Raw genomic sequence first — 14,292 nt, 5'->3', positions numbered from 1 at the left:
TCGGCAAATTGTCCCATCGAAAATGTGACGCGTCTATTTCGCAGGTCGATAACTGCTCCGTATTCTCGCAGAAAGTCAATGCCGAGGATAAGGTCACGGGAACAGTTACTCAAAACGACGCAACTAACGACGAACGTATATCTGTCAATCTGAATACGAGCCGTGCACATTCCCTTTGGGGTAACTATATGACCGCCGGCGGTTCGAAGGTACACACCTGGCCAAGCAGTGAGCACCTTCCTCAAAACAGTCGCCATGCGACCACTCAAAATCGAATAATCCGCACCGGTGTCCACTAATGCATTCACTGGAGTACGACCGTCTAAAATAACAGGAATGTCCAGAGAAACGCTTTTGGCTTCCCTAGGGGACGGTACCAGCAGCTCGCGGTCGGATCGAAGCGGCGACGACGGGAGGTCTTCAACGCAGCGACTACCAGCGGCCTCGCCCCCGAAGGTCGCTGTCTTCAGTTTTCCCGACCAGGGCTAGACGAGCGGCCTTGTCCCTCTCGCGAGGAACCTTGGGTGGACGTCAATGAGCGCCTTGGTGAAGGGGAGCGGGACTGACGCTGCGAACGAGATGAACGCTGTTCCGCCAGATACTCTTCAATAACTCGGGGTCGTTGACCAAACCGGGGAGGAGGCGCGTCGATGCGGAAGCCGTGAAGACCGAGGCGTCGATAAGGACAATCCCGGTAAAGATGGCCTGGTTCACCGCAGTGGAAGCAGAGTGGACGGCGGTCAGGCGTGCGCCAAATGTCGGCTTTGCGTCGGGGCAGGGGACGTTCGTCGAAGTACTGCACTGGTTGCACTGAGGGCAGCGAAACTGTAGGCGGCGCGGGAATGGGTGGTGGTGAAGGGGAAGCCTGACTCTGCAGAACTTCAGCATATGTGGGACGGTTTTCGGTCCCCGACAGCAATGGTGGGCTCGTAACTATAGGCGAAAGAGGGCTCTTGAGCGCCTGTCGTACCTCCTCTTGCACTATAGCAGAAATGGAAGCTGGCGATTGCTGCATGGGGTTCCAGAACTTTCTCAGTTCTTCGCGCACGACACTGCGAATCAGTTCACGCAAAGCATCAGGATGCCGCTCGGAAGATGCAAATGACTCCGCAGTTGTGCCAGTATGGAGGGGTCGGTTATAAGCCGCGGCACGTTGTTGGAGCACCCTTTCCATTGTGGTGGCCTCCGCAAGGAATCCATTTACAGTCGACGGTGGGTTGCGCACAAGGCCTGCGAACAGTTGCTCTTTCAAACCCTGCATCAAGTGCCTGACCTTTTTGTCCTCGGACATGGCGGGATCCGCTCGCCTGAAAAGGCGCATCATGTCCTCGACGTACGCTTGGACACTCTCATTGGGCATCTGGATGCGGGAGTGAATGGCTGTTCTGCATGCTCGCGACGATCCGCGCTAGTGTAGGCCTCGAGCAGTTGACGACGGAATTCCCGCCACGACGTTAACATTTGCTCTCGGTTCTCGAACCAGATCCGGGCGCCATCCTCAAGGCTGAAGTAGACGTTCCTTAGTTTGGCAGCATCGTCCCACTGGTTGAATGCAGCGACACGCTCAAACTGAAGGAACCAGTCCTCCACATCCTCAAAGAGGTCACCGTGAAAAGACTTCGGTACCCGAGGGGCCTGCAAGGTGTAGTTACAGGCCGGTGCGACGCCCGTTACCTGCTGAGCAGGAGCACTAGATGTCATGGCGGCGGGTGATGGCTGAAACTCCGGAGGCAGTCCCTGGAGCCGTCGACTGCAGCGATGCACGGGGGTGTCCAATGGCACAGGGCTGGCGCGACGTCTTTCAGATGGAGACTCTTGCATAGGTGATCTTACCCAGCACCTCCACCAGAATGTCACGTACAAGGTGATTGAGGATATCAAGAATATCAAGAATAGCTCCGATACAACAGCGGTGAGCAGCACAGACGCAAAACCCACAAGCGACACTTCGTCGTCCTTCGCTCAGTCATGCGCCACCTGGCAACGCTAGGTGGCAATATGTAATCCTCTCTTGAGCATGATGAGGTGTGAGAGCGCCAAGACAAAATCTCACAACAAAACAACAACACAAAACACAAAAAAAAAACTACAACGAACGCAAAAGAAAACTGGATGGCACAGATAGCGCTTGTTCCATCCACTTCTCTGCTATGTATGTACTTCTACCTTTGTTCTTTGTTTATTACGACCTATCAACAGCCCCAAATTATACTCTTTCCATTAGCGGCGCTGTGGATTGAACATTAAGCTTCACATGTCTATAATAGCATTGTTCATCAAGCGTCCGTTGAATGATAGGGAGGGACAAATCGGTAACAGTTTTCGTATAAATTTTGGTCCCAAAAGGTAATGTTGCGATCACTTATCACGAGTAAATTCACAATGCCTCACGCCGTGATTGATTGCTATGTAGCATCGACCAGATGCTTGCATTGCAGTTTAATAGTGTGCAGTACAGAGAGTGTTTGTTTTGTTTTCCTGCTTATATAGTTTCTGTGAGGAAGGACAAGGGGAATAGAAAAACCATCCGGCCGCAGTGAAAAACAACAGTACTTTGCCATGAGCATATACTCATAATATTTCGTCAAGTTATATTTGGATAAAGGATAAAAGTGTTATTACACTCGCATAGGAGTTAAAAGAGGCACGAACTCTGGAGAAACAGCGTAATAGGTCGAAACAATAGGCCTCCTGTTTTATCATTTTATAACATAACACGGTAAACAACCTAAAATGTTAGAAAAGCATAGCTAGATTTCGTTCCATTCCGTTTCGCTTATACATGACCTCATATCGCAGAACATTTTACCGGAGAACAGGTTGCACGGCTCTAAAGTCAGTTCATTCTAGCACCCTACAAGTAGCTGTGAACGCCTCGGCTTAGTTCGGCAAAAATAAAGAAAACCTGGAACAATATTTGGTATCAATGGGTTCTATCAATAAGGAAGAATAGTTCGTTACAGTAGCAGTTTTGAACACGACTACATGAGCAATTACTGCAACAGAAGCTAATCTATCACTTTTCTTTTGGGTTATGTAAAATTGGTGACTCGAAAAAAGGTCCAATGTGACATTTTATGCATAGATTTGCAGAGAAACACATCACTTTTATTCTCTCATCACCTTTCCACCGTATACAAAAGGCCGATTATGTAGACAGGTGCAAATAGTGACGCTCTCAGAGCTTACTGCCTCTAGTTTTCCTTCTCAGAAAATCTCATTTCTGACACACTAACCTCAGTTTTGGGGTAAGAAAGCTACATAGATCACTTCGGTGGTTCTTTCACTGACGGCATAAAAGCGTGCACACAGAATTCAAGAAGAAACATATTCGTTGTTCCTTTTCACTACAATTGTACAATTTAACGTCATTTCTGCCTCTTGTCATTGAAGAATGAAAGTCATTACCGGAATGTATTAAAATTTAAAGAGATGCTTCTAAATAACGGCCAATTCTGTCTTTACACTTACAATCCTAATGTGGTAACTGTTGGCTTTCCGTTTTTTCATTGTATGATTCACTGTACCTGTCTTCGTGATTGATACGCTTATTTTTTTTCCCCCATTTGCATTGAAGCCTGCCCTACGATTGTTTCACCTATTTTGTTTGCTGAGCTAAAATGTCATGTCTTGTTACGATATCTCCCCCCCCCCCTTATGTAATACCCCTCGTAGGAGTCTTTAAGGGTCAATAAATTATGATATGATGATGATAATGATAAAAGCATTGCATTCAAGAATTTGCTGAAAATCAGTGAACTGTTAGCGGAATTAGAAATTTTCTGTATGAACCCTGCTGCGCAGAATAATTATGCTGTCCGCATACTATTGCGACTGCGTTCTCCTTTCGTACTTGAAACACCAAAAGGGACCGGCAACCAAAATGAAATGACACTGTGAGCTGCCTGACCTGTGATATATTTTACTCGCATTCTGCAGTGTAATACCATATTATTATGTTTGATGGAGGCAAAAAGCAATGTATCTGTCTACTGTGCGATGTCAGTGCACGTTAAATAACTCCAGGTTTTCGAAATATCCGGAGCCTTCCACAACGGCTTTTCTCATAGCCGGAGTTGCTTTAAACCCTACAAAACAAACTAAACCATAAAATGACGCTTTAATAATACATACTCCGTGCTTGAAAAAACGGTTTCTGAAAAGAAATCAGACAAAGGATATATCAAACCTCAATCGGCAACGCGTCGCCAAGTACACTTTCCTGCAAAGATTATGAGTACGTAGAGCTTACAGGAGCTCTGTGAGAATTCACCAAATGCTGTTGTGTCACGACCACAATGATGAAATTCGGTCGTAATAAAAAACGCCAGAAGTACCTCAAAAAAATGCGTATCTCATTCTAGGTAAATACGACTGAAGGGCTTCCTTTCCTAAAAAGGGAGATATACGTCTGCGAAGTAAAAACTATGAAGCTTTCTGAGGAACTTCGAAATTCAGACAAGATTTATTTCGGTCCACCTAATAAACCCAGGATGCGTAGTAAACAACGCATGCGGGCTAGATGGTTACACAAAGCTGACGACATCTGGCGCTTCTCTATTCTGTATGTGTTGTACTATGAGACGCCTACCGTCCTCAGCAGGATGCACAGGTTGTTTGGGAAGTCGCTCCACTGACTAAGCCAGCCAAAATTGCTAGCAGGTGAAACCAAACTGCTCATTTGCTTTAACAACTATATAGCTATAAACTATGAAGCTGAGGAAACCCTCGAGAGAGTAGCGTTCCAGTGCACTGTTTCTTGTTTTATTTTAGAACTTCTTTTACCGAGCTTGGGAGTCTTCTCAGTATTTTAAGATAAAAACCTGGAACATGCTGAGAAGTGAACTTCTACGCGGGGAAACTGCTTTCGTTCTGTGCACCAAATTAAATTAAAAAGCTGACCACAACAATTTATTTTTCATGGAAACACCCGGAGCTGTAAGTCTGCTGCTTTTTAGACGACCTTATGACATATGGCCTGAATTTGGAGAGGATAAACACACTATCAGTCTTTTTCAACCACGCGCCCTGTATCACTCATGCCGTAGACCGGATGCAATTACATTATCTACATGTGATGAATTCTTCCAAAGGCATTGCATCGCTGATAGCCGCTGATGTGAAAATTCAGTCGTCAAAAAAGAATATGAGCAAGATGTAGAAAATTTTATCATCGATAATTTCGCCAAATATACCGAAATTGTGTAAAATTTCTTTTTTGTCTGTTACGCACTGCAGAATATATTCAGAAGTGTAAGGCATGGATAGATGCACGACTGTTTCAGAAGGAAGCACAACATTTGATGCCTTTTGCAGCTGTTCCTTGAACATGGCTTCACAGACAAAGGAGCAAATAAAGATAGTGGAGGAAGCTATGAAATAATAAATCGCAAGGTTATCAAGGTCACCGGCACTGGGGTCATACTTTCCGCTGGCTCCTTTGGCATTGCATTAAGAGCTCTCGAATATGGTGTAGCATTAACTGCAGTAATTTCGGTTTGAACAGAAAGGGAGAGCAAAAAGTAAAAAACTAGGCTTCTCCATGACGTAAGGACCAATAGGGCATTTGGACTAAACCATGTTGTAGTAGCAAGTATGTAACGATATGTTACCGCTGTTTCGGAGCGGCAGAAGTTACAATTTTTATTACAACACAACCAAGGATTGCCTTTCCGAACGTCTGTGAAAGCTGCAGCGCTTTTCTTTCCAACAGTGTGGAAGCGCATCCGTGAATTACAGTGAGCCTGTACGTGCTATACCTACTGGTCTACTTGAAATATTACACCATACATGGAATTATTGTTTCTAATAAGTTGGTGGTTTATACTAAGAAGCAGCATGAGGTTGGTCCAACAACAGTTTTTTTGTTAAAGGAATAGCAGCCAAAAACAATTTCTTCGATAATGAGTATGCACAAATACTGTTATTTCTCCGCGCTGACGATTAATAAACAGCTTATTAATCTACAGCTGTGAGGTGCCGAGGATTGTTCAACTGTTTGCATCAATAACATACTTTGATTCGCTAGGTATTGGATTTGTAGAGACATTAGCCACAACCCGTCAAAAAAGAAGGTTTTCCTTGCATCTGTACAAGTCAACATTTATGGACTGCGCTAATGAGAAATTATGGCAGCGCGAGATGCGCAGTCACAACAATTGCGCATCAAACAGAGCGCGTATTCTGCTTTAGTATTGTAATCTAGGCCTCCTTCTACGCGCGTTCACCGCTGTACAGCAATCATGTTCAGGTGTCGCGAAACGTATGGAGGATGCAAGAATTACTCGTGACGTACTCCGTATATATTACAATATAACTCCTTTGTTCACGGTTTGTGAGTGACAGCGTCACTTTTATTTTGGAAAGCAAATGTGCAGACAAGAGGAAGACATTGATACAAGGCTTAGTCATAAATACGTCTGCACCAGCGGCGTCTAAAGCAGTCAGCGTCGATATGAAAGAGATCGTGCACGTCCCGACAGAAGATCAATAATATATATTTTCAGAGGGATTGATTAATTACCGATAAACATGGCACTGAAAAGCCGAGGAATGAAACAGCCAGGTATGCTTATTCATTTAGTTCGCTCCTCACATAAATGTAAACTATGGGATAGAATTTTATCAGAGTGCGTTAACCGTACTGCAACGACCATGATAACATATTTGTATTGGGTCTAGGGGAATAACACAGGTGTAGAAGAATTCGCATACGCTCTGCCGGGTCGCCGACAGCACGAAAACTGATACGGGCTGTCAGGATCTCTTCGCCTAGTCAAGGTGGCGGCTTTTCTAGCACTCATGGCCTGTGTTTCAGATCAGCGTATGTTACATATTACTTCAATACACCTATAACCAACACCCTAAATACTTTCCCATTTCATCTCTCGTATATCGCCCGAATGCGCAATCCATCACTCAGCTCATAAGATGTTGCACATCACTCGGTAGCAAAAACTAAACACATAAAAATAGTACCCTAATAAACTGCTTTCTTAAAGTATTTGTCAGTCAAGAGACGAATGTAAACGCCCAACCTGCCAAATGATATTTCGTTATTGCCGAACTCGGAACATTTCAAAATGCGCGTACAAACTACTTTGATTAATGCGTGACATGCTGTGTAAGTTGTTATTTTCCCTTCGGTAGTAGCATGACTAAAACTGTTTGCCCAATATAATTATTGAGCAGTTATTTTTTCCCTTCAGCGCAAAAAAACTCGCCACTGTGTTGCTGTGACTAGGGCGCTCGACTGCTTCGTCAAAGGTAGCGGGATCGAACCCCGGCCACGGCGGCCGCTTTTTAATGGAGATGATTTACACTGTACACCAATTTTATCTGAATCACGCCTTACTATCACTTACAGGTAATTCTATTATTCGTGCAAACCACAAGCTCACCTTCGCCGTCTGTCTCGAATTCCTCCACAGCTATGTCACTCATCATTTCGGAGTCATTCTTGTCTTTGTTGAACGCCACCACCGTGACTTTGTACTTTGTCCATGGATTGAGGTCAGTGAGTTTTTTCTCAGTTATTGCAGATGAGTTAATTGTCACGGTTTCACTTCTGGCTTCTGCACACTCGTTTTTTACGTAGTCACTGGAAAGGCACCACACCAAAATGTATCCGTCTAGAGGACCATTCTTCACTTTCGGCTCCTTCCATTCCACAGTAGCACTCGTTGCTTCGACGGTTTTAACGGTGAGGTCTTTCACTTCCTCAGGAGCTGCAAACACGCGAGTGAAAGAATGATGAATTTATATGTAATCACGATACTTTTTCGCAATTAGTTTTTCTGTCGAACAGAGGGACAAGACGGGGAAAAAGGGAACTATTATAGCCCTCGACCGGACATAGCACTATTATGACATAAACGCAAGGGTTATTGGGAGAAAGGGTAAGTCAGATCGATAGCTAAATTCACCTAGAAAACTGGCAGCAAAAGAAATTGCTATCTTTTATATTGTTCGCATAGTTCGAAGCCGAAGTGCGAAGTGCCATTACTGGCGCCGCTTCTAGGTTAGGACAAAGTTCGAGCGCTTCACAGTGATTTCACATATTGGTACTATGTTTCTAACCTGAAAAAGCAAAATTATCGATTTTTAGTGATATTACGACATACCATTTTGTCCCATTATAAGTGAAGCACTAGTGCCAATCATGATATCTCCATCCGCGGAGAGAGGCAATTGCTGTTTGGTGCCCTCGAACCAACCGATGCTCCGCGAGCCTCTAGTAAGAGTGTTCCTTTAAATGTGGAAGAAAAATTATATCTACAGGCGTTCATTCAGCCCACGAAGACATATAGACTCAGAATATATTTGGTTTGTTTTAATTATTACTATATTGAGTGCTTGAGTGATGCCAGTTATTCTGTCTCCTTTTCACCGTCCTATTCCTGAGTGCACTGTAATCTGTATCAACGTTTTATCGGGCTTCGTCGCACCGCAAGTCAAAGCATGTGGTGCAAACAAGCAGGCTGGCCTCGACCTTTAGCATCGGTGAATTTTCATTTTGCAACTAGCGTACACAGTAAGGTAGGCCTGTATATGGCAGCGGAAGACAATTTCACTTTTAAAAATTAGCTCCATTCCTGCCAAGGAAACACAACATGCACACGCCCATAATATTGATTACGTTTCGTTAAAACGGGCTTGTAATTGCAGGAGAAAATTATAAGACCTTCATTACACCCGCCCGTCTGGACGAACGTTAGCTAGACATCTTTCTAATTTTCCTATTGCGGCATGTGTTTGTTTCTGGCACCACACCTTAAAGCGTTAGGATAGCGGTTTGATCTTTTGCTGTGTTGCAAGGGTAGCCTAATACGTGAAAACTACGCTTTCACGGCATTTGTTCACAGGCAGCGTCCCGACAAGATTAACTGTGTTCGACGCAACACACGTTTGAGGCTCTTTTCTAGCACATATGTGCTCAGTTCAGAATACGATCGCCTTATGAGATGAATCTCTTGCCCGCTCTCTTGTGGTCGCGTGCCCGTGCCCGGCTACACGTTGATAAGCGACCATTACCTATTTCGTATATATGAAGCGCCTTGGAGGATTTCTCTAACCATATTTTTATTTCAGAAAATATCGTTCTGCTAATCATTATCACAGACTCTATGAAAGTACGATTCTTTTTCTACTTATGACATAACTACCAGGCGTGTAGTTTTCGAGACGCCAAAAAAGCAAATTTATTTTCGACCACAAATACTTAGCCAAATTTTGTCTGTTGTTGTTCCTGTAGGCCTTTAAGGATCTGCGCAAACGTGAAGTGAAAGAAGCACGAATAGAATAACGACACTCTTGCGCTCTCCACGTAGTCCTCCGCCTGCTTGAGTACTGCAGCTGACTCGTTCAGGTAAGCGATTGCATTATTACGTACAAAATATTTTAAAATGCCCAGTGTTGATTGCAGGGAATAGGAATCACGCTTGTTCTACTTCTGATCTCATTTATTAAGGTATATCCGTGAATCCTGGACGTCTCATATTTATGTATAGTTGTGCAAAGCAGAAGGCAAGCAGATATGAGGACTGGAAGACCTCGCAACAAACAGCTGTCACCAGTCAACTTCAATATGACCGAGAACGCTTTCAGTGTGGCGGGATAGAACCGACAATTTTTTTTTACTTGTGTGCTGTTCGCTGCTGCTCGGCAAAAGATGAAATAAACACTACAGGGGAAGAGGTGGCAGCTGTGCTTGGGCATTTTGCTATGTGTTCACGCCGGTCAGAACTGCGCTAATGAGTTTAATAAAAGCTTGTTGACCCTAATGCCATAATTATCATTGGACAGACTACGCCCACAACAATAGCGTCTGCCATAACCCCTCGGATAACTCGTTTCTGTGGTTACGGTTCCCACGTTAGGACTGCAAACTTCCCATGCTTACCCCTCTAATTAACATTCTGTGGTTGGCTGCTGCATTTTCCCTCTCCCGGAGTCCAGTCTAGTACCCCTGGCGACCGTCGGCTTTCTTTCCTTGGCACAGCGCGTTCCGTCCAAGCGCTTTCTTTCTTAATTGGACTCCGATCAGTTTAACGCTGATTTCTTCACAGATAAAGCCTGCTACCGTTCTCTCTCATAATATTACACCTCTCCCTTTCCTTTCTGTACTTTGCTGCGTTTTCTTTAATTTAAGTGCAACCCGTTTTTCAGCATGCACATTTCTATCCCATTGGTAATTACTGGTATGAAATGGTTACTACGTTCTTTTTGTCTCGATGGATACAGACAAAAATATCAATCATAATGCAAAAATAGCCGCAAAATGCGCTCCACTTCGTCTTATTCTTCTAGTTATTACAGTTTTTTGGTAGTTATCTACTGCTACTACAAGCACTTTGCTGTTTTTTTCTCGAGACTGCTGTACTTTATGCGTAATATTTATGCTCCCCTTTCTGTGTGCCTGTCTAGTTCAATAATCAAGTATTGAACTTCATTCCCTCAGTTTACCAACTAGGATTATGTGCTGATCTGGTCGCAGAATATTAAGGTATCTCCATTAAATATTCTGTGCCCGGGTTTCCAAGCCAGGCCGCTGAATGCATTCTATAAACATGCGGCGAATAGCGTTGGGAAGATCACATCAGCTGGCTTGACTTTCTTCCTTATCCAGATTTCATTGCTGTGTTTTGTTTATTTGTTTTGGAATACAGTAGTTAAGCTGTCGCTTTAGATATACTCCAGCATTTCTACCGTAGATTGCTCTTGTGCAACTTGAGGTTCTCCAGACTAATAATGTCTGGTAGATGCTTAGTCACGTGCGGCTATCAGTTCTCCTAAAGCCCAGAACATCAATATGGGCTCAGAAGGGGCGGTTGTTTACTTCATCATGGCGCTACTTTACATACAGCATTAGCATGGCAGATGCTGTTACGCTCATAATAGTCGCAAGTGGAAGCTAGGACCGGCTCCCCTCATTAGTCACTCGTATAAATATTTCGCTAACATGGAGTTCTAAATCTTGTACTCTGTATCGCTTGAGGGCACTATTTCAACCGTTCTTTCACATTTATATTTATTTGCTGGCGTCTAAGCACTCGTTTAGTGTTCCGATAGAAGCACAGCTAAATTTCGAGTAAGCACATTGACGCTCCAGGCGTAAAGTGAGGTTGAAAATGCCTTCGGCACATTTAGCTTTTATTCATTCTCTTGAAGTCAAAATATATTTGGGCTGGTGTACAATACAGGTTTTAATGATATTAGAAAGGTATGCTTAAGCACACACAGGAACTTCAAGCATGTAATATATGAATTGTGTTTTACTCTATTAATATTGCAATATCCCTTACTTGGAGTGCTACCTCCATTTGATTTTGCGCACGCCTGTTTCAGTTGTGTTAATATGAATGCAACCAAACATCTCAGCGTATAAATTGACCGACCTAGCAGGATGGTTGGTTAGTTAGCTTCTTTTTCCTGCAAACGGGAAACTGTCTTTTTTTTTTATTTTTGATTTCCCATGGAACTGGTCAAACGCAAAAATAAACTGTATACCTGCTAGGGTTCAGTTTGCCGCTTCGTATAAGGCGTCATGCTTTCGTCGGGCATAGTTCTGTTGGCCGCCTGAGCTAACAGCAGGAGGCGCTTCCATTTCACATTTCTTTAGTTAATGTTCAGCGTTTATTGCTTATACCGAAGCGGCACAAGCTGCTTAAAACATAGGGTGCTTCACAGCGCTTTCAATGCACATACTGAGGTGGTTCACTGCTTCAAAATTCACATTTGAACCACATTTTGCGCCAACTATTTCCCTTCAGACTAGCTCAATTTGTGATTCTACGGATGATAGTTTTCTAGCGCTGGCTAGATGTAAGCTCAGCGTGACATGTAGCTTTATTGCGAGACTGCTAAAAGCCCAGCTCTGCTTAAAATGCGATATCGTAGCTGTTGTGCGCGAACAGTCATGGACATAGTCCTATCGCGAGAAACTTGGCAAGAGCAGTGACCGGATAGTGAATGGTTGGTGAGTTCTGCGACGACCCTAGACCAAATGGAATGGCAATGGCAGGAACTGCCAAATCAGACTTTGGTTTTTGAAATGCAAGTTTTAGGTAGGAAGTGATCTCTTGGGAGATCAGGAAGACATTCTCAGTAGGGCACACAGGCACGTCCTCACGGCTGGATTGAAGCCAGAATTTCTTGATATCGTTTTAGACATTCTTTCGCCTAACTGTGTAGGTTAAATATATACGCGAGTGAATATGCGCGAGGTAATCAATGCAAAAATTAGATCATTAGTAATCTACTGGGTGGCAAAGGGCATGCAGTTGAACCAGGATCAGCAAGAGAACAGCTATCTCGTGGTATCCTGAGGTGCAGAGCTCGAAGCTCCCCGGAAAACTATTTACTAAATCTAGAAAACACCAATGAGTAAGAGATATATCACCAATCATCTCCGCAAGGTGTTAAGTAACCTTCATTAGCACCGAACATATTGGCGATCGAAAGGGATGTCCTCACCCTCACCCTCAATGTTCTCATCCTGAACTCAACCCACGGCAGCACGCAAGTAAAAAAAAAGGAACATAACAAAAAAAACAAGTTGTGAAGGCGCTCCATCATTCCTTTTCCGCCCGCTGAGCGTCCAATCAAGGGGCGGGAGCACCAAGCCCCACTGACATCACGTGAGAAGTTTGCGCGGGGCATGCAAGGATGTTGGCTGGTTGGTTTATGGGTTTAACGTGTTAACGCGGCTCAGGCTACGAGAGACGCCGCAATGCAGGGCTCCAGAAATTGCGACCAACTGGGTTTTCTTTTACGTGTAGCGACATGGATGCCTCTCCGTTTCGCCTCCATCGAAACGCAGAAAACTGCGGTCGGGTTCGAACCTGTCTACTCCGGAAAGATAGTCAAGCATCTTAACCACTGTGCCACCACAGCGCGCAAGGATGTGTCGCCCCAATCGGCTGCGAGTGGTCGCCAGGAGCACCTCTTAAAAATATCTTTAAATTATACGCCCCACGCAAAGGTCTGAAGTTTGACTCGAATAATTCCAAAGAGAACCCGTATGAATTTCTTGTACCGGAATGTTGGCACCAGCAGCATTTCAGGCGCCCTTTGAGTGCTTCTTCGATTTCTTATTGACGACTAAAATGCTTCGTTAAGGATTCTCCTTGATAGTATGTTCTTTGGGGGGTTAGTTAAATTGCACTCTCACCCTTCAACGCGACCATGTATGAACTCCTTCTTCAGTGCATAAATGTTTTTTATGTCTACAACTGCTTCTCTTTCCGTACGCCTAGAAGATTCTGTTCAGGCTACAATATAAGGAGAAACCTAATATAGGAACCAAAATGAAGCATCAAGAATACATGTATGTGCTGCTGGCGTCATTTTGTTTTCTGCATGCGTTTTTTTTCTTTAAAAAGCGGTTGAATAAAGATGCGCACCGAATATCTATGAATATCGCCTTGTCTTCTATTGCAAGGTATTATCCTTAAAAATATTGAACTCACCAGCAGCTTCGGTTTGAAACTCCATCACAACTTCAGCGCTCGTCATCTCGAAGCCGTTCGTGTCATTGTTGAATGCCACCACAATGACAGTGTAGTTCGTCCATGGAGTGAGTCCATCCACTCTTTGCTCATTGATCGAAGAGTTGATTGTGAGGTTCTCACTTGCATCATCTGAGCACGAGCCTTGCGCGTAGTCGGTGGCATGGCATAACTTCAATATGTATCCATCCAAAGGGCCGTTTTTCCGCTCTGGTTCCTTCCACTCCACTATGGCCCACGTGGCTTCAGGTCGAACTTGCAGGTGTTTCACTGTTGCAGGCGCTGGGAGAATGCGAGAGGGTTAAATTTTTTCGAAACAATATGAAGGCTGCTCTCGTATTTTTATTAAAAGACACAATTTTAAGAGGGAACCGACATTAAAGACTCAGGAGTGGCAGGTTACTTTTTAAGACAAAAGCCTGTCTAGGCTCATAGTCAATACCTCGCGTCTGCAAGATGCGGCCGCGAGATTTCGAGCGATCTGTTCGCGAGATATGTCAGCAAGACGTCGCAATAGGTTCTGACTTCAGCATAATGTCCCTGGTAATTACGTGACAATAAATTTGACGATGAAGTCAAAGAAGTAACAAAATTAAAATGAGTACATAAACACGCAAGGTGGATGAAGAGAGGAGGCAGACAGAAGAGGAAGGAGAGAGAAAGGAGGGAAGGCTTTCACTATTAAGATTTCAAACAAATTATTCCTGTAATTTTTGGAATCATAATTCGCGATAACCTATCCGTTCCTATTTTTGATTGCCAGCAGAACGCATAAGTAAATAGT

At 44.0% G+C, this 14,292-nt stretch overlaps 1 protein-coding gene across 6 annotated transcripts in view; it reads right to left on the bottom strand.

The window, feature by feature from the left end:
* The window catches only part of LOC146174189 (receptor-type tyrosine-protein phosphatase H-like), a 165,925-nt gene that overhangs the window by 114,213 nt on the left and 37,420 nt on the right, over positions 1-14,292 (bottom strand). For all 6 annotated transcript variants that reach the window (XR_014702078.1, XR_014702079.1, XM_084584377.1 and 3 more), the window contains exons 6-7: positions 13,470-13,790; positions 7,401-7,727 (exon numbers count right to left, since the gene is read on the bottom strand). Coding sequence is in view for 4 of the 6 variants with exons in the window: in XM_084584377.1 (XP_084440503.1) it covers positions 7,401-7,727; positions 13,470-13,790 (648 nt within the window). In the remaining 2 variants the exon portion in view is untranslated. The remainder of the gene's footprint in view (positions 1-7,400; positions 7,728-13,469; positions 13,791-14,292) is intronic.

The sequence above is a fragment of the Amblyomma maculatum genome, chromosome 11 (assembly GCF_055883805.1).
Source record: "Amblyomma maculatum isolate TAMU_Amacu chromosome 11, ASM5588380v1, whole genome shotgun sequence".
NCBI classification, from domain to species: Eukaryota; Metazoa; Arthropoda; class Arachnida; order Ixodida; family Ixodidae; genus Amblyomma; species Amblyomma maculatum.
This window is presented reverse-complemented; position numbering and strand designations above follow the sequence as displayed.